This window comes from Hoplias malabaricus, chromosome 18 (genome assembly GCF_029633855.1).
Source record: "Hoplias malabaricus isolate fHopMal1 chromosome 18, fHopMal1.hap1, whole genome shotgun sequence".
NCBI lineage: Eukaryota > Metazoa > Chordata > Actinopteri > Characiformes > Erythrinidae > Hoplias > Hoplias malabaricus.
In genome coordinates, this window is record NC_089817.1 from 7,366,144 (window position 1) to 7,390,501 (window position 24,358).

At 38.7% G+C, this 24,358-nt stretch overlaps 2 protein-coding genes and 1 long non-coding RNA gene across 4 annotated transcripts in view; 1 reads left to right on the forward strand and 2 right to left on the reverse strand.

Moving 5' to 3' along the window:
- Positions 1–12,904, reverse strand: part of sh3bp2 (SH3-domain binding protein 2) — a 76,587-nt gene extending 63,683 nt beyond the window's left edge. Inside the window, exon 1 of the mRNA XM_066651761.1 lies at positions 12,852–12,904. The gene's annotated coding sequence lies outside the window, so the exon portion shown is untranslated. The remainder of the gene's footprint in view (positions 1–12,851) is intronic.
- Positions 7,726–12,664, forward strand: spp1 (secreted phosphoprotein 1). Of its 2 annotated transcripts, none has more exons than XM_066651765.1 (8): positions 7,726–7,817; positions 9,020–9,088; positions 10,350–10,391; positions 10,558–10,614; positions 10,744–10,803; positions 10,957–11,028; positions 11,267–11,581; positions 11,752–12,664. In XM_066651765.1, exons 2-8 carry the CDS (start codon positions 9,035–9,037, stop codon positions 12,142–12,144), a joined length of 993 nt encoding a protein of 330 aa, XP_066507862.1. In that variant the 5' UTR covers positions 7,726–7,817; positions 9,020–9,034; the 3' UTR covers positions 12,145–12,664. The 2 variants fall into 2 exon arrangements, with proteins under 2 accessions (XP_066507862.1, XP_066507861.1); XM_066651764.1 differs by having other exon boundaries at positions 10,350–10,406; positions 11,752–12,663.
- A 1,442-nt stretch (positions 12,905–14,346) lies between the features above and the next one.
- On the reverse strand, positions 14,347–23,972 carry LOC136675285 (uncharacterized). The gene is made up of 4 exons (XR_010796156.1): positions 23,335–23,972; positions 15,774–16,035; positions 15,526–15,606; positions 14,347–15,082 (listed from the first exon to the last, which is right to left on the reverse strand). It is a non-coding gene; the product is annotated as an uncharacterized lncRNA (long non-coding RNA).
- Positions 23,973–24,358: the final 386 nt, after the last annotated feature.

The following is a 24,358-nucleotide window of genomic DNA, read 5'->3' on the forward strand; positions in this document are numbered from 1 at the left end:
GTTTTGTGCCTCTTCTTATATTCTTTAAACTGATACAGTTTCCAAACAAACACCCTTCGCACCTCTGATGTGTCTCTAGTTAGTTCTTATGAATTGTTGTTCCAAGTCCAGCCTGGTGTATGCAAAACAGAGTAAAATTATTTTCTTCAAGGCCAAGAGGTCCCATTCGCTTTTAAGAGGTTTCCACTAGATTCACTTTATTATTCTTATTGTGTTGCTGACTGTTAAACTTGAGGGTGTTTTGTTCACACTACAACGAAAGAGGGAACATCAAGTTCTAAGAGACAAAATAACACAAACATAAATAAACCATGATATAACCTTTGTGCCAAAGTCAGTCACACAATCTTGCTCAAGCTGCACACAAAAAAGTCTATTTAAACACATTATATGGATGTATTTGCATGTATTTACATATATCATGAGAAATACCACATTAGCTAATGTCTACACCACTGAAAGTATTTGAAATTTCCATTTATAGCACACAAAATAAGAGTAATCATAAAACATAAACAGTTCTAGGCAAATTACATTCAGATTGTTTTGTTTAAATGTGAAGAATTCTTATGAATTGTCCGTAAGAGCTTATCCACTTCAGGGTTGTGGTGAGTCCAGAGCTTACGCAGAACCACTAGCCACAAGGCGGGAACACACCCTGTAGATTGCGCCAGTCCCTTTGCAGGGTGACACACACTCACACATACACTATCACACTCACACCACATGCGCCAATCCACCTACCAATGTGCGTTTTTGGACCGTGGGAGGAAACCGGAGCACCCGGAGGAAACCCATGTGCACTTGGGGAGAATACACACAGCTCCAGGGCCCAGGAGTTTGGTGTGTTCTCCCCGTGTCTGCGTGGGTTTTCTCCGGGTGCTCTGGTTTCCTCACACGATTCAAAAAGATGGACTGGCTACTCAAAAATTTCCATAGGTGTGACTGTGTGTGTGAATGTGTGAGTGTGTGTCACCCTGTGAAGGACTGGCATCTCCTTCTCACATGGTGCTTTTCTGCCTTGTGGCCAGTGATTCCGAATAGGCTCAGGACCCCTCGCAACCCTGAACTGGATAAGGGTTACAGATAATGAATGAATGAATAGATATGTGACCTTAATTTACAGACAACGTAAAAGGGAACTTCACAGATTTCTCAGTTCTAGTAAATAATATAATTGGAATCTAAATGCATGCCAGGGTTAAATTATGTATTCCTTTGCATTTAACTTAAACGATAGAGATGATTAAAAATTGCAATTAAGACAAAATTTTAAGGCTTTTTGTAAGTGCTCATTGGCTAAATCTCATCCGGGTCAGACGGTTTTGTGACATTTTTAAAGGGTTCTGAATTCTTGCCAGGAAGCTCTATAGTACAGCAGTGTGAGTCAGGCCTTTGGGCAAAAAACCTACCACTTACACCCATACATAAAAGTCCCTAATCTTCCATGATTTGTGGTTACCATGTGACACCTGCATTTAACAACATTTACACATACAGACACCTACTGTAAACAGTCTATGCAGCTAAAGGCTATACGAACTAAAGCATCTATATGAGGGAGAATTAAAGGGTCTGGGTAATCTATTCACGTATTCCCACATTCAGTGGTCTATACTGAGTTCTTCCATTGTATAACCATCTGTTTCCCTAGCATAAATCTGCCTCATCTAGACCACACTGTATCTTTCCCACCATTTATTAATCCCCTAATATACTGTTTAATGGCTCAGAAACTGATTCTTTAATTCAACGATCTTTTAAAAAGCATGTCTGGCTTAGCATTAGCTAGTATGCACAGTGTTCCTACATCATATTTCCAAACAAACTGACCACAGGGATTGATGGCTTTGAGTTGGGTTTAATGGTGCAGGAGTTGTAGCTCTATGGTTTGCCGTCTTGTAAAGTGTGACATCAGCTTCATAAACTAACGCTGTGGACCAGAGCACAATTAAAGCCATGTGTCCATTTTCTCTATTTTCCCTAAGAGTCAAACCACAGCATAGGAGCACATGATCAGGCAGACAAGAAGCTTTGTAAAGTGCACCTCTGTTTTAAATACAGGTGCTAGAGGAGCGCTCCGACAAACTGGACTGAGTGTCACTGCAAAGTTAAAGTTCACAAAAAGAAATAGAGGTGTAAAAAATAAATGTAAAAATAAAGGAATTTATGGACTGTATGAACAGGGGAGGAAACAATATGTTTTGGAAGTGAAACAGTGTTTATATACTACAAATATATAAATTGTAAATATACAAATAATTTTTTTAAATACTGTTTTCAGTCAAGAATATTGGATCAAAGTATATGAAATATCAAGTCCCATCTAACAACAGTGGCATAACTCAGCCATGCAGATGGAGATGGGACGATAAATAAGTACGGCTACTTCTTCATTGTTGTTATATATGCATGACTCAAAAATGTAGTAACTTTTGTAATGTCATTATAATAGCAGGCAGCAATAGTGATTAACAAACAAAGACAAACAAAGACAACATTGTCATTTTTATGTTGTACGGTCCATTTATGTGTATTGTGTTTCACGCACTGACCCTGAGACAGAGGTGGACAGAAGTGGATCTGGCTTTCATCCAGGGCTCTGCTGAAGGGCAGCAGGTTACGGGTTGAGAACCCTGAGGCATGGTGTGATTATTGCAGAGCAGAATGGGAAAGTTTCTGTAATCTTGCGGTGGTGTGGTGGTGTCTCTGTGTCGTTGTGTTAATCCGTCTGTGAACCACCAGCGGTTTGGCAGCCATGCCGTCACAGTGAGACATTTATTTTAACTTTTTAAAAAAAAATTCCAGACACAAACTAGAGACTTCTCGCCTGCAACGTGAACCCGAGTGAAGAAAAACATTTTGAAATCATTTCTGCTCCTTCACCTTCTCTATAACAGACGTCTAATTCAACGTGTCTCAACACATCCACATCCTAGCATTTCCACATGACAACCTAAGATTAGGGTGTCTGATGAAGTTTTTTCTCCTTTGTGATGTTTTTATTTCTCCTACTGCCTTGAAGTCAACACACAGTCTGAAAAAAATACTATAGCTGGCATTTCACTGGCTTATGTATGTGCATGCATAGAAGAATGCACATGCTGTTAGTCATCTTTGTCGCCTTAAGGTATTATACCATGACAGGGATGCAAATCATACATGCTTTAACGCTAATAACTACTTTGCACAGGATTGATTTAATGACCTTTCAATTTAATCATGAAAAATGTTGGTATCTCTCTGGAATGCTACGCTGTCTGGCTTCAATCCCGTATAATATCTAACATCTTATAATAAACAGTATTACATAATTCACTACGGTATACTGTAGCCTGTTTCTAGTGACAGAAAAGAGTTCACCACAAACACACTATCCTCAATACAATGTAGTGTCAATAAAAGTGTTGTAAATATCTATACAGATACTGAATTTATACCATGGCAAAATCTAAAACATCTTGAAAAATAATAGAAGAATAGATAACAAAATATGGACCTTAAAATCATTCATTCACTCATTCATTCAGTCATTATCTGTAACCCTTATCCAGTTCAGGGTCGCGGTGGGTCCAGAGCCTACCCGGAATCATTGGGCGCAAGGCAGGAATACACCCTGGAGGGGGCGCCAGTCCTTCATAGGGCAACACACACACCTACCAACGTGTGTTTTTGGACTGTGGGAGGAAACCGGAGCACCTGGAGTAAACCCACACAGACACGGGGAGAACACACTACACTCCTCACAGACAGTCACCTGGAGGAAACCAACGCAGACACAGGGAGAACACACTACACTCCTCACAGACAGTCACCCGGAGGAAACCCACGCAGACACAGGGAGTCAGCAATAGTCCTGTGGTGAACACTTTCTATGGATGAATGAGAGAAGGGCGCTGAGATTTAATTCACAGATACAGATAGGCTACACATTTACTGTAAATCTTCCAAGCAATCTTCATCAACATGATCTCCAAAATTGAGTACATATGTACTTTCTTATATTTGTATATATTGCTGCATGCAAATTTGTAGTAATTATATTATCACTAAGTCCACCCGGAGGAAACCCAGGCGGACACAGGGAGAACACACCAAACTCCTCACAGACAGTCACCCGGAGGAAACCCACGCTGGAATCCCTGGAACTGTGTGACTGTGACACTACCTGCTGTACCACCGTGCCGCACTTTAAAATCATTTGTTATTTATTATATTATACAAATAAAAATACCTTTTGAATGTGAGCCAAAATAATTATTATCCACTGCTAATAAGAACATAATATTTTCTGTTTTGACAACAAACATATTTTACCTTTAATTAACTAGCAACAATTTGGTAAAAAAATTTAACTTAAAAGTTGTTAAAGCAGAGTTTGCCTGCAGACAGGCAGCTGCCTTTTTGCAGCACATTGACACTTTAAATTACAATCATTCCTACCTGTACATAATGGGGTATTGAAGCGTTTTTAATGGCAAGGTATCACAATACTTTTGTAGTGTCAATATACCGTTCAACAATAGAGGACAATGCCAGATCATAAAAACTAAAGGCATACCATGCTTTTTCAACAGTCATACTTGTTTAGTGCATACAGAATGTGTTTTTTTTTTCATTGCCTTGTTCAAAAATGCCTAGATGTCCTTAGAAAATTGTGTTGTATGTTCACTGTAGAATTCATGGTGTAATCACAGAAGTGTAAGATACATTTGACATGTCCATAATTCTGACACACCTTGGCTTTTGAAATTGCTGCTGGTAACAATTTGAATTGTCCACTTTGTCATGGTCTTGAGCACATGATGTCTATTTCTTCCAAACAAGACATAAAATTCTGATTCATCTTTCCACAGCACACATTTCCACTGTCTGATGGTTCATCCCACTAGCCTATGTGCCCAGAGAATTTGACTGAACTTCTGGACATGGGTAACATTAAGATTCCTTTCTGGACAGTAAAGTTTTAATTGGCATTTGTGGCTGTAAGTTTGTAGTGCGACAAATTAAGGAAAGTTTTTGATGCAGTGTCATCTGAGGGATCAAAGGGTTATTCAGTGTGATTCAGCTTAGGCTTTTGCTTTTGCACTTTACACACCGAGATTTCTCCAGATTCCTTGAAACTTGACATTTTTTAAACATTTCAATACATTTCTCACACATTTTTGGCAAAGTGCTCATCCTCTTCATAGTTTCACTCCTAAAGGACCAGGCCTTTCCTTTTTTTTATGTGTTGCAGGCCTGAAATATGAAATGTGAAATGGGTTAGCAGCCCTAGTGTTTGTGAAGACTTGCTCACTAGTGTGTGTTTGTGTGTTCATTACCATTGATGGGTCAAATGCAGAGAAGCAATTTCCCTATAGGGATTAATAAAGGTGCGTGTTCTACTTCTTCTTCTTCAGTTAAATACTGATATACTATACATCACTTCAAACATGATACAATTCTAAATATTCACAAATTACTGAGTCACTGACACACATATGTATAGGCTAATTTATGCATTCAATAACACTTTGCTATCTAATGCTAATGCTCACTGTGTTAGAGGTCTGTCCACACCGATCACGATATTTCCAGATATTCTTTTATATGTCATTGAATATATCCCTGACCAGATGAATATGAAATGGTTGCATGATCATGCCAATCCAGCTGGTGCCATAGTACTTCTTTAAGAGAGACTTTAAAACACCACGAAGCATGAGAGAAACAGAGGTTTCATCCCAAAGCACTCCATATTCCCTATGTAGTGCACTAAGCAAGTCAGGAAATTACTGAATATAAATTATTAGTAGTTCATTCATAGATCATCTGTAACCGCTTATCCAGTTCAGGGTTGCGGTGGGTCCGGAGACTACCTGGAAACACTAGGAGCAAAGCAGGAAAACACCCTGAAGGGGGTGCCAGTCCATCAAAGGGCAACACACACACACACACAGACACAGACACTTTTGAGTCAGCAATCCACCTAGCAATGTGCATCTTTGGACTAAGGTAGGAAACCGGAGCACCTGTAGGAAACTTGCGTGCACATGGGAGTTGTGTAAGAGTGACACTATGTATTGCCCTACCAATGCTGCTCTAGATTAGTGCATTATATTTATATGATTTATATTTATTGATATGTGTAAATCTGAAATCTAATGTATACATTGTAGTTTTATGACAGATGTAAGTATAATACACAATGGTCTTTTCAAATATCTCAACCTTGGTGAGTGTTTTTGAAAACCTGTTTTCAGTGGCTTGTAATGACTTTTTCATGTGGACGGGAGACCAAAACACAGACAAAAACATTAGTTTTTTAAAAAAATATCCATGTTGACATGGTCATAGAGTGAAAGAAAGTAAAATTATTGATGACTGATATTAGTATAACATTCATTCATTCATGCATTATCTGTAAGCGCTTATCCAGTTCAGGGTCGCGGTGGGTCCAGAGCCTACCTGGAATCATTGGGCGCAAGGTGGGAATACACCCTGGAGGGGGCGCCAGTCCTTCACAGGGAAACACACACACACATTCACACCTACGGACAGTTTGGAGTCGCCAATCCACCTACCAACGTGTGTTTTTGGACCGTGGGAGGAAACCGGAGCACCCGGAGGAAACCCACACAGACACAGGGAGAACACACCACACTCCTCACAGACAGTCACCCGGAGGAAACCCACGCAGACACAGGGAGAACACACCACACTCCTCACAGACAGTCACCCGGAGGAAACCCACGCAGACACAGGGAGAACACACCACACTCCTCACAGACAGTCACCCGGAGGAAACCCACGCAGACACAGGGAGAACACACCGCACTCCTCACAGACAGTCACCCGAAGGAAACCCACGCAGACACAGGGAGAACACACCACACTCCTCACAGACAGTCACCCGGACCGGGAATCGAACCCACAACCTCCAGGAGCTGGAGCTGTGTGACTGCGACACTACCTGCTGCACCACCGTGCCGCGACTAGTATTACATCAATCTGTTAAAAAAAATCTAGCTTAGCTCTTAAATTAATCCAGCTGGAAAATACAACATTACAGTTACAGTGGATACTAGGACATTTGTCACCAATTCCCGTTTGGACATAAATGGTGTGGTCTTGTTTACATTTCTGTTTCAGTTTTGCTCAAGTCCATTAGTCACAAATCTAGCATGGCTTGCTACAGAATTTCCGCAACAGAGGAAAAAAGTCTTTCATTGTCTACTCCTATGCAATTTGCTCTGGCACTGTGTTTGTCTGTGGTTAAGTCATGTTAAGTCTAAGTTATCATACTCTTAACACTTTACAAGTAGACTATACAGTTAACGAGCGATGTAGCCATTTCACATTGTACAGATGGAGAAACCAAGGTGAGGAATGAGAAGAGCACGGGTGTAGGATATAAACATTACAAGGAGTTATACAATGTCCTGACACTATTCACACACAAGTGTTTGTATTACGGCTGGTAAATGTGGGATTTCACAAACTGTCTGAAAAGACTTCTTTTGCCTAAAAACAATCACAGGACATCTTTCTTATTTTTTTCTGGCTTGTCATGCCTGGTGCTAAATGTTTGCATTGACTGGCCACAGAACCCACAGGAAGAGTGGGAGTAGGAAGGTGGGACAACAGTGGTAAAAGTCATGACATCACAGGCTGCACTGTCATTGGTCAGCTCCACAGGCAACAGGGTTTAAAAGCCAACGAGCTTTAAGGATCAAAACATAGCAAGAACTCATCTGAAAACTTGGAGAGTAGTGATCTGATCCACTTTTCTCACAAGCGTCAGAAGTGCAGGATTCACACCCGCTCAGGAACAGGTAAGCAATGTAATTTAAATTATCTTTCAACAGTTACCTAATGTAAACAAAGTAATAATGTTTTTTCCATGTATTAAAAGTCAAAGACAATTGTATTTTGATCTACAGACTATTATAGATTTATAAAAGAAAAAATTCACTTAGAAAAACCTGAAAAAGTATCATTTTAAGAGTTAAATGTCAATGATTTAGCTCAAATTTAAGACTTTGCTGCAGAGAACTTTGTGTAGAGAGCTTTGGAGCCAAATGCAAGCATTTTTCGCAGCCTCAAATGGTTGAATGAGACACTAATAATAGAACGACAGTAAAAACATTAAAACAACAGGAATATCTGAATGATTTATAGCACAGTATTGTATTGTAGGCAGAAGAGTGGAAGAAAAATAATGACAGACCAAAAAAGAAGTTGTGGCTTTGGCCCATAAATCCTTCACTAATTTGTCAACTGATTCATTTATTCCAGCAACACAACCACAAATTAAAGTCATGCATAAAAATAATAATAATAACAATATACTGGCAGCTGCCTAAATTACATCTAAAGTCTCCCTCCACAACATCCTTTTCACCCTTCAGTCCTTCATGTTTTAGCTGCACAAATTTAGGGCCTGTCTTACTATAACGGACTCTCTAATGATAAACTGAGACCTTTTCCAAAATATTACTTAAGGTTTCTAGTTCTGGAGATTGTGGCCACCAGTTGTCTACATATAACCCAGTGAATTATACGCTGGAGGAAGATCATTATAGGTGTAGCTAAATTCTTGCGAGCTCAGTGTATACTTTATATAATGTTGTTTTAGCTAGAACGGAATACATGGGAGACATCTGATGGTGAAAACCTGTTGTAAGTGAGCAGGGAAGCCCTAGCATCTCTGCCAACTTGTAGTGGCTGACTCAGTATGGGCATACTTCCGCAGCACTGCGGAATAGAGCATAAACCCAAAGGGCCCAGTCCAAGCTCATTAAGCCTGTTTATAGCGTGACCATTATGAGGTCTAACTGAAGGCGATGCTCTCAATAAACACTAGCTCTGCGCAGAAATGTTATTCTGTACTATTCTTTTTCAATGCAGAACTTCATGCTTTCCCAATTCTAATACTATGATTCATCATAAATGACCATCATAAAACACAATTTACTGTTTTGTTGTTTAGGATGATTTTATACCAAATGATATGCAATCATTCATTTTTTTCCAGCCTACATCAGGAAAAATGAAGCCCGTCCTTGTTTTTGTGCTCCTCTTTGCTGCAGTCTGCTGTCATCCAGTAAGTTCTGAACAAAAGTTATAATTAACCATTGCTACAAAAAATACCAATGCTGGTAATTTAACCCTGTAACACACATTCCTGTAATATGTCCAAATGAAAAAAAAGCAGAACTCTAAAGTAGAACTGAAACATATGATATTGCAAAATAAGTGGCAGCAAGTGTTCCTTGAATGGTGCCAGAGTTTTCAAACACAATAACCCTTACATGAACTTCTAAATGAAGTTCTTCACACTCACACTTCAGAGATGGGAATTTAGTAAACCAAAAATATGTATTCTTTTGCATTGCTCAAAGAACAATTTGTTGCACTTTTCTTAGCACTAGAGTACAATTTTATTAGATATAGAGCCTTTACCTAATACACAGGCTCTCAAACATTTCAAAGGTTCTCTGTACTCTGCCATTTTATTTACAACGATTTCTTTGTGCGTTTTTGTTGTTTTATTTAAAAAAATGAGTTTCACTGTTCTTAATGAATAGTTACAGATCTGGATAAAGTAGAATAAATCAGTGTATAAACCATGCCATTAGTAGGGTGACCAGACGTCCTCTTTTACCCGGACATGTCCTCTTTTTTAGATTTAAAAAATGTCCGGACCGATTTACACAAACGTCCGGGATTTTGTTTTTCTAGAGCTTACATAGAACTTCGAGAAGTTTCGTTCACAAACTAGTCCCGCCCTCCCCTACTCCGATTGGTTCGCTTGAGTGAGAAGGGGGCGTGGTGAAGTAGCCTAAAAGCTTCTGATTGGACGGTCTTGAACCTTGGACTGTAGAGCTACCGTTATTGGTCGATAACCTTCTCTGTAAACATTTAATTGTTCAGTCTGCACGTCTGTAGTCCTTGTTTACCTCAGGCAAAGCTCATGTACCAACCCTTATCTCGAGCAGCTATGCCGAAACGTAAATGTAAGTTCTCGGATGAATTAACAAAGAAGTTCCCATGTGTAGCAAATAAAGGTGTAAAGGACCTAAAACACACATAGGTTCAGCTAAGCATACAACGGCAGCGAGGGGCGAGAGCTCATCACCCCCCCGCCCCTTGATACACTTATTTACCTTGATAGCTCCAACTGACAACAGGCCCAGCCAAAAACATTGGAATATATGTCTGTGTAACTAAACAGCTGTGGAAAATAATTACCACTTGCTTAAATAATTAAATGCACTTCAAATAATAGTGGCCAAATGATTATGTAATGAGGGTTACAGGAGATAATGCTCTTGACTGTGTGCATATGTTGTTTTTGTTTCCAGGTAAAACGTTCAGTAAGCAGCTCAGAGAGCTCTGAGGAACAGGTAGTGGTCAACCCGGTTAGTCTTTTTTTTCTTAGCACTGAGATTGCTGTTCTTACATAGAATGAATGAACGAATGAGCAAACCAACAAACAATCAAGTAAATAAAGATGAACAAATGAACAAATTAATGCTATAAATAACAATTTGCAATCAATCTTGCACACAGCTGCCTCCGGTCTTGCGGAAAGCTGCTGCAAATCCAGCAGAGGCGGTGCCTGCACAGGTAATTGCCTAATTATGTTACCTTGTGTATTTTATTGTAATACCACAGCATTCAAATCCCTTTGAAGTATGTGATAATTTCCATGTCACTAATGCCCTCGTGGCCCTTGAAATTTGCTGTTTGTTTTAGAACATGAAAATGGCAGCAACAGCTGCATCGTCTGATGAAGATGATTCAGTTGAAACTGAGGTAAAACGACTCATCCTCCTGACCACATGAGTCACAATTGCATTCTCACACATCCTAATAAAAGACTCTTAGCTGCAAAAATAAAACTATGTTTATTTGAACACGCTGTTCTCTGAAGTGACACGGTCCTCTGACTGTTTCCTCCATTTCCAGGACAAAAACACTGGGGCAGACACTGACGGAGACAGCACAGACACACAAGAAGACGCAGGCACGCAAGACACTGTGAGTCATGCATCACTGTACATGCTGTTAGAACACTCTGGTGTACTCATGTATAAATACAACAAATACCTGAAGAACCATGTAGGACTGTGCACATGCTTTAACCATTTTGTCTGAATTTAGTTTAGTGAAGTGGATGCTGTTTACTGATGGAAAATAGACGCTATTATAACATCAACACAACAGCAACGTTACATAGAGGCTACATTACATTTATTCATTTATTTTTTAAATTCAGGACACAGACGAATCTAGTGAGAGTGATGAATCTGGAGAAACTGAGGCCACCACCACCACCACCACCCCACCAGAAACTGTGGAGCCCACCATCGTTCCAGTCACTAACAATGGCCGGGGAGACAACATGGGCTACCCCAGTGACTACAAGAAGACCATCATCTATGTGGATGCCAATGACATTGAGAAAATTCCTTCTCCCTACAAGTTCTACGGACCTGCCAAGATGGAGGACATGAGCACCATCAGCAAGAAAACAACCCACTATGATGGCCAGGAAGCCAATGATGTGGATAAACATCTGAAGGTGTACAAGGTAAACATGAACCTCCCGTTGTACCTGATGGATCATTTAGGTGTGTCAGATTACATGTTAAATTCAGATATACACATTCTCTAAAGAGGATGCATTAGTTTCACTTCAGTTATTTACTATATGACCAAGGGTAAGCAAAAATCACTGAGGGGTTTCTGCTGGATTCTCAGGCTCTGCAGGTGCACAATGAGGTCCTGGAGGAAGACACAAGCACCCCAGAGGAGGGCCAGGGTCTGGAGGCCGCAAGTGGTGCAGAGGATGAGCAGCCCAGTGCAAAGCAAGCATCCCTGGGCAGTGAGGAGAGCACCCCAAAAGAGGATGGTGACGGAGCTAGTGCCAGCGATGCAACCGGAGAGAGTGCCAGCGCCAGTGCCAGTCAGGAGGAGGCAGAAGGCACGGCAGAGCCTGACAGCAGTCAAAGCAGTGAGGAGGCCACTGCTACCCCAGGAGCTGCAGACACTGAGAATGATTCGTCTCAGAGCTCTGAAAGCCTGGAGGATGACTCTGCTGAGCAGACTGTGGTGGTCACGACTGACGCAACCGAGGTCATCATTGCCAAATAAACAATCCACCAAGCACAAGACCCCAAAACTGCTGCCCACAGTGAAGAACACAGCTGTATCCAGAGTGGTGCTGAAGGTCAGTGTTTCCCAATCCTGGTCCTGGAAGCCCACTGCCCTGCACATTTAAGTGTTTTTCCAAATTCCGAAAAAAGGTGTAACCAAGGAAATGTTATCAGACAGTGATCAATGTGTTGCTTGCTTAAGAATCACCTCTGTGCTTACATGATTTTGTGAACCCATCCAAAGCTCATTAACAGTCCATTACTGAGCAGAAGTGGGCATGTTAAGACATTATGGCAGAGGGTCCCAGGACCAAGATTGGGGAAAAAAAACGCTATGAATGACTCACTTCACTATCCTTGAAAGGGGAAGTGAGAAAAAAAAAGGCACGATGCAAATGATTCAATTTAGACAAGCCTGTTCCTGGGCTGTGGCTGCATGATGCTACCTGTAAAGAAGCAGTTTCATCACAACAACAATTTGCACATTTATTACATTATGTGTATGTAATATTTTATATTGTCTTGTATCATGATTTATCCTTTACAAATAAATCAGTTTTTTTTTTCAAAAAAACAAAAAAGCAGCAACTTGTTCTAACTGTTGTGTTGTGTGTTTTCATATTTATGCCCCTTCTTCCGCATCTCCACAATAGAACACTCAGAATTCGCTGTGCTGAACACTGTGCAAGTGAAACAAAAACTCACTTCATTTCTCACTGGAGGGCCACATCGTGGCAACATTACTCGGCATAATCCCAGTCCAGGCATACACTTAGCTTCAGCCTCAAGTCACAACTTTCATTATAATTTACAAGTCTGCATTGCAGACCATTGTCAAAGTCAGCATATTTTCTTTGTATAGCTTGATATACAGAGTAAAAGCTGTCGCATCAGCCTAGCCCACAGTGTCTTGAAGAGAAGTAGACAGAGGCTTATTTCAGCTGCAATCCCTCAGGAGCACTGATGTGTCTGTAATTACAACATGCTGAAGTTAAACTACATATTTTCAAACATTCCAACTACTGGAACATTGTAACAGTACTGCAGCATTCATGTCTGGATTCTGTGAACCTGACTGGATCTAATCTAAGTGAATAGAGATTATAAATTATGAAAAGTCCAGTAAAACCCCCCAAACTGCTAACTACGTGTATTGCAATATGTTCCACATACAGGGGCCCTGGTTTAATTGTTGAGAGTTCAGTTGTCTGCCACTAGAGGGCACCATTACCTCTAAGGACGCTCCAGACTAACCCTGCAGTGCACACAAAGGAGAAACTGGGTTGAAAGAAAACTAATAAGTGTTCCAAGCTGTTTTTAAACTTCCCAGCCATGGAAATTAATTAATCACCCACCAAGTCCAAATATAAAAAACTGCTTGTTTACATAACCCCTAGAAAAAGAAGAAGAAAAAAAATACAGTTGCCCACCCAAATAAACCTAATCCACCCCTCTCCATATAGCTGCCAGAAGGTGCACATCCTGAATCCTAACTAGTGTAGGGTGACTAGACGTCCTCTTTTACCCGGACATGTCCTCTTTTTTAGACTTGTCCGGGCGGAATTTCACAAACGTCCGGGATTTTCTTTTTCTAGAGCTTACACAGAATTTCGAGAAGCGTTTCGTTCACAAACTAGTCCCGCCCCCCCCTACTCCGTTTGGTTCGCTTGAGTGAGAAGGGGGCGTGGTGAAGTAGCCTAAAATCTTATGATTGGACGGTATGAATGTAGAGCTACCGTTATTGGTCGATAACCTTCTCTGTAAACATTTAATTGGTCAGTCTGCACGTCAGTAGTCCTTGTTTACCTCAGGCAAAGCTCATGTACCTACACTCATCTCGAGCAGCTATGCCGAAAGGTAAATGTAAGTTCTCGGATGAATTAAAAAAGAAATTCCCATGTTTTGTGTAGCAAATAAAGGTGTAAAGGACCTAAAAGCACACATAGGTTCAGCTAAGCATACAACGAGGGGCGAGAGCTCATCACCCCCTCCCCAACCCTGAGTTTAGTAAACAGCAGAAATTATACTGGAATATAACACAAAATCATTTCTTTAGGATCTGTTTCAGTTGTCTGAATAAATTTGGAATGTCAATGCTGAATTTATTTAAGGATTTTATTTTAACTTAAATGTGAGATTGTACAAAAGTGTATAAAAAAAAGTGCAGTACATAGCACCATGCATATCGTCACTACTGATACAAACTTTGTATCCCAGTAATAGTACTTTTACAGAAAGAAAAATCACTTTGCAGCAGTTATTATTAATTATTACTTCTTTTGTAATTTTTTAGCACTATAACTGGGCAAATTTTCATTTAATTTCCAAACAAGATAAAGCTGAACTTTTTGAATTATGTAAAAAAAATAATAAAAAGGTTTGCTCTAACAGCAAAAAGCTGACCTATTTACTTGATGTAAAACATATTCAGCCTAAAGGCTATACAAATTAATAAAAAATGAACAGTGCATTTGTGAGGCATTTCTAAAAAATTACAAAATGTTTTGATCAGATCAGTGCATTTTTAAAAACTAAACTAAACATTCATTTGAAAATTTGATCAATTTCATTAACCATCCATAACACAAAGCAGTGCTTTAGTTGTCTCCTCTGCGCTCAGTTGTCTTATGTAGGACAGTGAAACAGGTGATATCTTCAGGAGTGTTAACGATTTCTGTGGTGGTTGGTCTGATAGTTACAGGTCCAGGAGTGGTGAGAACATCCTCCTCTGATGATGAAGATTCACTGGATTGAGAAGAACTGGACAGAGAGCCACTGGATTCACTGGATCTTGAAGTCTCTTTTGACTCAGATGACTGCAAACTATCCTCATCTGACTGCAGACTATCCTCATCTGACTCGTCCCTTGATTCACTAGAATCCAGAGATTCAGATGTTTGGACAGTGTTTGGATATATTTGATTCCATGAATGAAACTGTAAAAGACAAACATTTGTAATTGTGATGCTGAAAATAATTTAAAAAACAACATCAGCTCAGACAAGCCCCATCTGTTACCTAATCCTAATCCACCTTACTATGGTAGGATGCACCCACACATGGAGCGTTTCTGCATGGATTTGATGGAATTCAACCATGAAGACAGTAGTGAGGTACACCACTCAAACTCAGCAAAAAGAAGTTATTGGATGGAGCTCCACCACTTCAGAGAAAACAATTCCATTGCTCCTCTGCCTTTATAGCCCACGCTTTGCATTAAGAACAGTGATTTCCAGCTTGATGCATATAATTCAGTGATTATAAGGAGATCATCAAAGTTGTAGTGTTTTTTTTTTTAATTACATGACTTCAGTCTCAGAAAAAAGACAAATGACAATAGAGCCAGTTAATTAGCTGAATAACAGTGACTGAAACGTACAGGTTTCGAGAGAACGGATGCCATAATCAGCATGAGCAGTGCAGTCCGCAATGTCCACATCCTTTCAGTTCAGAAAATGACCTGCACAAAAGCTTCATAGGTTACAAATATTATCATGACAACAGAAACGTTAAGAGCAATAAAGCAACTACAGAATCATGAATGTAATTTTTATCATTAGTTCTACATAACTACTATGTTATGACACTGGAATTAAATAAGAATTAGAAGTGAATTAACTTGCTTACCTTGCTCTGTCTACTTCCAACAGTTTCAGTGTTTACCGTAAACACCAGTCCTGCTCTATCTCATATAGTGAAGAGTGGTGAGTAAGTGGAGGGCTGGGTCAGACGAGAATGAGTCCAGACAGATGAACGTGTGGTAGTGCGTAATTGTGTGGCTTTAAGCAACATCCGGATCTTTTTCTCTCTCTCAGTGTCCTTGTTACTTCTCCGTAATTAGCATGTGGCAATCCAACCAACAGTTTAAATCACTCAGTGCCATTGTACACTGTTTGAAACAAGGCAGAAAATGTCTAAAAGTAAAGAAGAAATTAACTGCCTGGACACTTTCTTTTCTTTTCTGTAAAAAAACAGTGAAAAACGTAAAATGGATTTACACTTTCAGCCATAAACACAGGTTCTGTATCACAAATAACACTCAAGTTCATCCCAAATATAATGAATCTTATAATGAGTCAGATCTTACGTTGGCTGCTCAAGAGTGTCCCATTTAAAGTTGTCTAGAAAGATTCTAGATTCTATTTTATCTTTGCATTCAAAAGCTTTTATTCTGCTTTGTTAATTGATTGAATGAATGAATGATAAATGATTGGATGATGAATGAATAAAAACTCGATTATCAGAATATCACTAAGGGGCCAGTAAAATTTCCCAAATATTTTATCCATCACAACCAGCCACAAATCTCGTGTTTTTGTGCTCTGTGATTTCGTTGTTTATATTGAATTCTGTGTGGTTGCTTGGTTTTGACTTTGTGACATTCCTACTTCGACTACGTGTTTGTTTTTGCCCCGTTTGGTTACTGATGTTAGATCTGTTATTTGTAAAGTATTTTAAACACTGTGTATATATTTCACCAGAGTAGAGTTGGCTGCTGTTTGTTTTGGGAGTGGGTTTTGTGTGTGTTTTTGTATATATTTAAGGAGTGAGGTAAGACATTGTATTTTGTTTCCTTTTGTTTTCACTTAGGTAAATTAGAGCTGTCTGTGGGTCAGTTAGGAGGGGTGTATGTTTGTTATTTTTGTCGGCATCAGGCCATCCCGAAGTTCACTGGTGTTTGTGTCATTTGTAAAAATCACATCTACAATATACATTCTATTCATTATATATCTGTATTTCTGTTTGTGTCCTTTTTGTCCACATTCTCCTCTCTGTTACTGTTATTCATTTCCCATACATTAATCACAACAACACACCTCGTTCGGTTACGGCTCAACCTTAGACCGGGTCGTAAGAAGTCACATTTAACAGTGACTTTTTTTTTAATTACATGATGTAAAAAATGATGAACAGTTTCCTTCGTCCAGGTGAGTGACTCAGCGTCTGTGAGCTAATGTTTCTGACTTAAGCTGGTCGACCATTGCTTAGACTGGGGCACTGAAGAATTGATCCTTTCTGTCATCTGAAGGGTCAGCTATAATCAAATATGCTCTAAACACAGGATGGCTTAGTGCTGTGTAAGAGTGATTCTCACACCACAGAAATGTTGAGTTCATATACAGTAGGTTCATGTGCAGAGCAATGCCACCCTGGAAATCCAAGCTCTGCTCACTTATGCAGGTATTTCAGTTATGCAAATGCTTGAGTGTTTCTGCACCACTGATATTTTGGATCGTTTTTTTTTTTGCACTGGAGCTTGGAAAGAAATGTAATTTTAAAGATTTATAATGATCTTCTCATTTAATTTCACAGTCTGCAAAACTGTGATCAGGAGTGTTCATAGATCTGCATGCAACTCTACGTGAAAAGCCTTTACCTGATTGAATAACTATAAATAACTCAACAGCAATCCTGGCTGCAGTATTAGTGGTCATAGCATGGATACATCAACACTCTACAGACTGTCAGGACATTTGTGGACACATTCCTGAGTGTAAATTGTTGCCACTGGGAAGTTCCAACTCCAGAAGTGTGGGCAGGTGAAAACAAAGCTCTGATCACTGGGCTATGCTTCACACTGATGTTGTCATCGGCTCCAGAGCAAACTAGTTTTTTAACCTCACTTCTGAAACAATTAACTGAAATTTCCAATGTGTCAGAGCTCACCCACGTTTCCTTTCCTCTCTGTATAAGGATCTAAGGTTGCCTCCTATTGTGGTTTATATCAGTGCTTACACAGCAGCCACCCACAGCTTGATACTGGCATTATTTATTTAGTTTATTTTTTAACTAAAATACTTACTCATTCATTATTCATTTTGTGAAGATTCCATGGTACAAATAAAATCATATTAATAATAATAATAATAATTATGTAGCTGCTGTGGTCACTGTGGATAATACCGTTTACCAAATAAATATATCTTTTTTTTTTTACTTACACCTACTAAATAAACTGATCTCCTTCTTCTGAAAAACTACAAAAACTTAAAAGATATGTTTAATACATATTGTGTTGTACAATTGTTATATTTGTGGTTATATTGTCACTTTAAGTACTCCTGTGTAGTAAGGTTACATAATACACAATAGTCTGTAATTCTATTGTTTGAACAAAAAGGTATTAGAAGCCAGATAAACCGTCTTATTCTAAAACGAATTAAATGTTCAGAAATGGGTTGAATAATTTTATATATTCCCAATATAAAATATTTTGGCTGCTTTTACTTAGATTTTACTATTGCAGTTATTGAAGTACAATATAAGAGGCTGTATTTCATTATCTAGTATGAGATGAAGACGTCAGATGAGATCAGAGCTTCACTGATTAAAAACCATAGCTGTTTGCATCCGATATTCATTCATTCATTATCTGTAACCGCTTATTCAGTTCAGGGTCGCGGGGGGTCCAGAGCCTACCTGGAATCATTGGGCGCAAGGCGGGAATACACCCTGGAGGGGGCGCCAGTCCTTCACAGGGCAACGCAGACACACACACTCACACACATTCACACCTACGGACACTTTTGAGTCGCCAATCCACCTACCAATGTGTGTTTTTGGACTGTGGGAGGAAACCGGAGCACCCGGAGGAAACCCACGCAGACACAGGGAGAACACACCAACTCCTCACAGACAGTCACCCGGAGCGGGAATCAAACCCACAACCTCCAGGCCCCTGGAGCTGTGTGACTGCGACACTACATGCTTCGCCACCATGCCACCCTACATCCGATATTATTTTATTAATGATTTTATTCACATTAGGAAACTACAGTTGTACAGACTCACTGTAAAATGGATGCATTCTAATTTCTCTATTAAATCTTTTTAAACCTGGCCACCCCATGTTGGGGGCCTGCTGGAACATGAAACAACAACAACAACAAAACAAACATAAAAACAATCTGAGTCATCATTTAAACTGAGCACTTTAGAGAAAAATGTAAAAATAATAAACAATAACTTACAAATATGGTTTCTATATTTTGTTTGTGGAATAATTGGTGCATTATTAATAAAGTTAATAACAACTCAATTTTCACCGCGACCCTGACATGGACAAGCGAAATAGATGAATGAATGAATGAACAACTTATTTTTTGTTTGTTTAATAGGCATCCATGTTGACTCCTGGAGAGACGTGTCCTCCGCTGATGAATGGATAACCTGTGTATGCATATTATTTTAGAGCAAGTCTCTGAAAACTGAATTAGTGTAGCTCTGTAACATGTAATTTATTTATTTATTTATTTTTTTGTATATGAATATCTGCATAAATGCATGCACTTATTTAAAAAACAAACTACTGCTTTGTTTTATACTCATTTTCATAACAAAACAAAGCTAATGTGCTGTTTTTTTTAACCAGGCTCAGACTGTATCTATTGACCTATAACACTGTCCTAAAGAAACATTAAAGAACACTCTGAGAGCTGTTGCAATTCTCTGAATATTTTTCAGTTCCACACTTGTCCAATCCTAATTACTATCTATGCTTTCGTGGTTTATAAGGCAACACAGAACGCGTCACACTGCGGTTGAACAGAGGAGGAGAAAACAACTCAGTTCACACTGGGTCACAGTGAAGACATTTTCAAAAGAATGTACTGCCATCTACTGGTCAAACAGTGATAATGACTTTTAAAGGGACAGCTCCTGTTTTCACAAGTTCCAGACTTGTGTTACCTACATGAGAAACATGCAACAAAAACATTAATTTGATGGTTTCAGACCACTAACCTACAACTATTGTTTTAGTCCAAAACTAAAACAAATGGGTAATTATTATGCTATGGTTAACATTTAACATTTATATTGCAAGATATTTTAAAAGTTGTTTTATACATAATAACAATATACACAGTGCAGATATAAGTGGGCTAAAAAGACTAAAGAAAGTAATTTTCTTTGGTTTATCTTCAGTTATGTTTGCTTCACGGGTTGCATCATGCTTTACACAAATGTAATGCACACTCAAACACACAGAGGAAGTGAGGAGGAAGGACAGGCATGTGTCATCATGATGGCTCCCTCTTATACACCAACCTTATAAGTTTATATGTGTGTGTGTGTGAGGTGTTTGAGGTGTTTGAGGAGGGGTGGGGTGTGGGGTACAGACATGAGACATTTTTGTAAACTAAATAAATCCTGTTTACACCCACACACTCTCTCCACTAGCTGGTCCCCACAATGTAAATCATTACATTGTAAGGTGAGGGCATGTTTTAAGGTTGGGTTATGGTTAGGGTTAAGGTTAATCCACAAATAATTGTGAAAATGTTAATTACAAGCCTCCATAAAATAAATAGAATCAAGGTAATGTCCCCACAATTAACAGATACAAAATTTTTGTGTGTATGTGTGTGTGTGTTTTAACCACAGAGAGGCCTACTTTCACAAATGCTTTCACCTTTCACTGGAAAAACATGGGTTTCACAAAGTAATGTTAACCTCCACACACACTGTTACACATACAATGTAAATCTTTAGACCTTTTTTCTGTAATAAAATGAATAAAGCACACTGTGAAGCTGATTTGCTTGAGAACAGATGGTGGTAAGTGTGATACCATTTCACAGTGTTTAAAGCCTTAACACATTAACGATAACAAGTGCTATTTTAATTTTTTAGTTTAACTGATGGTACAGTCGGGACAATGAGGGGTCCTTAATAGTTCTTAGATGTATACTTGGGTGTATCATTCGAGGAAATTTCTATACATTTGAAAGAAAAGTCTGTTGGTCCTGTAGGGAATCATCATTTTAAATAATATAATGTAATACATAGGAAATTTTGTAAACATCAAAAAATCAAAGTAATTACGATTTTTAATAAAATTTACTGTATATTTTGGTGGACTAGTAAATAACTACACAGTAAATTATTTTGCAATTAATATGAGTTTAATTGATAAATTATAAATACAATTTAAGCCATAAAATACCTAATCTCTCGAAAGGGGATTCCACCAGTGTTTCTGTATAAATCATTGCTTGAAATGTAAACAAGTAAAGAGTAAATCAGTTTGGTTTTACTTGAACTGGTTAATAAACTCACAGACTTTTAAGGTACAACCCCAAAAGAATTTAAACCGGTCCATTTTATGAAATGAAACAATGTATGATTTTTTTTTTTAGATGGCACGGTTGTGCAACAGGTAGTGTCACTATCACACAGCTCCTGGGGTTGTGGCTTTGAGCCCCACTCCCGGTCACTGTCTTTGATGTGGAATTTGGTGTGTTCTCCCTGTGTCCTTGTGGGTTTCTTCCATGTGTTCAGGTTTCCTTCCAAGGTCCAAAAGCACCCATTCGTAGGTGGATTGGCTACTCACAAGTGTCCAAAGGTGCGAGTGTTTAAGTGAATGTATAAGTGTGTTTCGCTTTGGACTTGACTGGTGCCCCTTTTTGCCCAGTGATTCCAGGTAGGCTCCGGACTCACTGCGAAACTGAACTGGATAAGCTGTTACGGGCAAATGACTGAATTAATTTTTTTATTTGCCTGGTAACTCCCTAAATGAATATTATCTAAAAACATATTTTAGGCCATCTTTCTATCTCAGAACTATCAGCTAATGTCTCAGGCATCATATAAAAATCAGGCAGAAACATTAAAACGTTACATTTAATTAGCACAAGCCAGTTTCACATTCCACACAAAACGGAATTGAAGATGTCTGAATTTTCATACAGGAAGAGCAATGCTTTCTTGCCCAACAGCTTTCAGCTTGTTTGCACCTTTCTAAATCTGCCTTTTAATTGTTCTGTACTTCATAAACAATACATTCATACACTGGCGACTGAGCCTTGCTCACAAATATTTTACATATTAAAACATAATGTAGAACATTTCCAGTTAATGTGTTTCAAAATCCCGTGGATGTTCTCCTGTGGTTTGAAACTGTGCTAAAAAACAGACTGACATACAAACAGGAAGCAGAGGTGGCAAGTGACACAGTACACAGTGAAGTCTGTTCATTGATGGAAAGTAGATCAGCATTACAGAGCATTACATTTACATTTCCTACTACAGAACTGTAGCAGCATCAAGTTGATCAGATGGCCAGATGTTATGACTCCATCTCCTCCTGTTCCTTAGTGGTTTATTTTAGCCTCTAATAACAGCCTTGACCATTCCATTCGTAATTGCATGCTGCCTTTTAATCCCTATCATTATATTGACAAGCAAATAAAACTCTCATCTGTTTGTTATTTTAAAGGTTTAGAAAATGATTCTTGACTGCTGTGTTTATCAAAGGATGAGAGATTTTCTAAAGATAAATGGTGGGTGGGAAAGTGAAGAAAGAGCACTGTGATTATGAGGCTGTAATGAAAAGAACAGAACTTACTACTAGAAGGTGCATGAGTCTATGAGATACTGGGAGATATTTACAATTTACTGAATCAATACAGTTTTGTAGCCCACGCGTGATCTTTTTTGATAATGTAATATTGTTCTACTGTACTAATGTACTAATACATGTAGTAGAGGGTAATGTAGTTTGGAGTCTTGTCCAAGTACTCATATTCATATAGTGTGGTGTTCCTGCCCAAGCTGGAAATGGAACCTTAGTCTGTTGTTAAACGTGAGATTGTGAATCGTCCAGATTAATTACAATCCTTTTCAAAACTAGATTTAAGATTTATATACTTGGCCTTGCTAATTCCCCTCAAATGTATCTTTACTGCCATATTTGAGCCCATTCCAGTACTTTAGAAGGTCACATTAAATTAGGCATATATGAGCCCTCCAATCAGCATGAAACAGAAAATCTAAGTGTCTATTTTAGCAATGGTGCTTGTCTAGAACTGTAATCTTACAACCTAAAACAATGGCGCATAATGCTTTTTGACAAAAAATATTATTCACTAAATAGAAACGTTTGAGCTGTGAAGTTATATTTATTACATTTGGCACTTTACTGATATCACTTAACTCAAAATTGCTAATCAAGCTAAAAATGTCCCAACTAGCAACAGCAAAAATACAACAAATGGGCCAAAATGTAAACAATTCTCATAGCCAGCTATAATCAACTACTTCAAAATGTTAAATATACCATGTTCAAATTGTAAACAATGTATATGTATGTGCTTTTGTTGTGTTCGTTTTATTTGATTTATATCTATGAAAATAACTAATTGTAGTGGGTTTTCCTTTTCTGCTGCTGTCTTCTGTGACTACTCACCAGGGGAGTGTGGTTTCTTTGTAGCTGCTGAGTGATTAGCTGGTTGCTATCTTCTATGCTAACAGTTGGGCCTACTGCAGGGAAGCCAGTCTTAGTTGCTGCTAAGATCCTCATTGCCTCTGCTTGTCAGGAAGCAGCTCGCTAACACTACCACTAGTTGCTGCTGATTTCGGTTTAGGAAGCTTGTTCTCACTGCCACTGCTCAACAGTCTGTTGGTGCTGACCCTGGCTGCTGCGGGTGTCAGCCAAGATTCTGCTGCTGATGTCAACTGGGGGACATGTCATCAGCTTCCAGTCTGCTAAATCTGCTTGAATTTACAGTGAATGTCAGTTAATGAGCCAGTTTTACCCATGTATCTGTGCTGCTTGCTGGCTGGCTACGTACTTTTACACCTATTTGTGTTGTTTTGAATTCTGTGTTGCTGTATTCTTGTTTGTCTTTTGGTGTTCTTTGCTCTTCGTACTATCATTGTAAGTTCTTTGGAAACTTGAAAAGCGATCTTTAAATGATCTCTGATACGTATATATAGTGTCCTAGAGCATGTGAAATTTGATGATGACAGCTCAGACATGCCAGAACGAAAGAATTAATAAATCACAAATATATCAGCAGGATGTTCTGTGAAATTATGAATGTAGAACACATTTCAGTAAGTGTGATTATCATCCAATTGCAACACTTCCTGAATTGTCCAATAAAAAACCCAGCATACATTAATATTAACATGAATTTTCATTATTAATATATCTAATTCCAGCACTACACTGCAAATGTGTCAAAGGAATTTTGACCATTCCTGTTGCTGAAATATTTTAAGATAATACTGTAAAACATTTACATTTTATATTGTATCAATTAAACAGTAGTCTTAAAGTCAAAAGTGTTGTATTGATGACAAAACAAGCTAAGATTATAGATTAATACTGAAAACAAAAATTTGGGGTAAGAGACATATTTAATATATACAAAAATTAAACTCAAGTAACCAAATGTATGAAAATATTAATAATCACAAACTGAACA

What these genes read in the sequence shown, in the direction of transcription:
- spp1 (XM_066651764.1), top strand. Translation starts at nt 9,035, where the DNA reads ATGAAGCCCGTCCTTGTTTTTGTGCTCCTCTTTGCTGCAGTCTGCTGT. An exon ending in ACGCAGGCACGCAAGACACT is followed by an intron (nt 11,029 to 11,266) that starts GTGAGTCATGCA and finishes TTTTAAATTCAG; the next exon opens with GACACAGACGAATCTAGTGA. An exon ending in AACATCTGAAGGTGTACAAG is followed by an intron (nt 11,582 to 11,751) that starts GTAAACATGAAC and finishes CTGGATTCTCAG; the next exon opens with GCTCTGCAGGTGCACAATGA.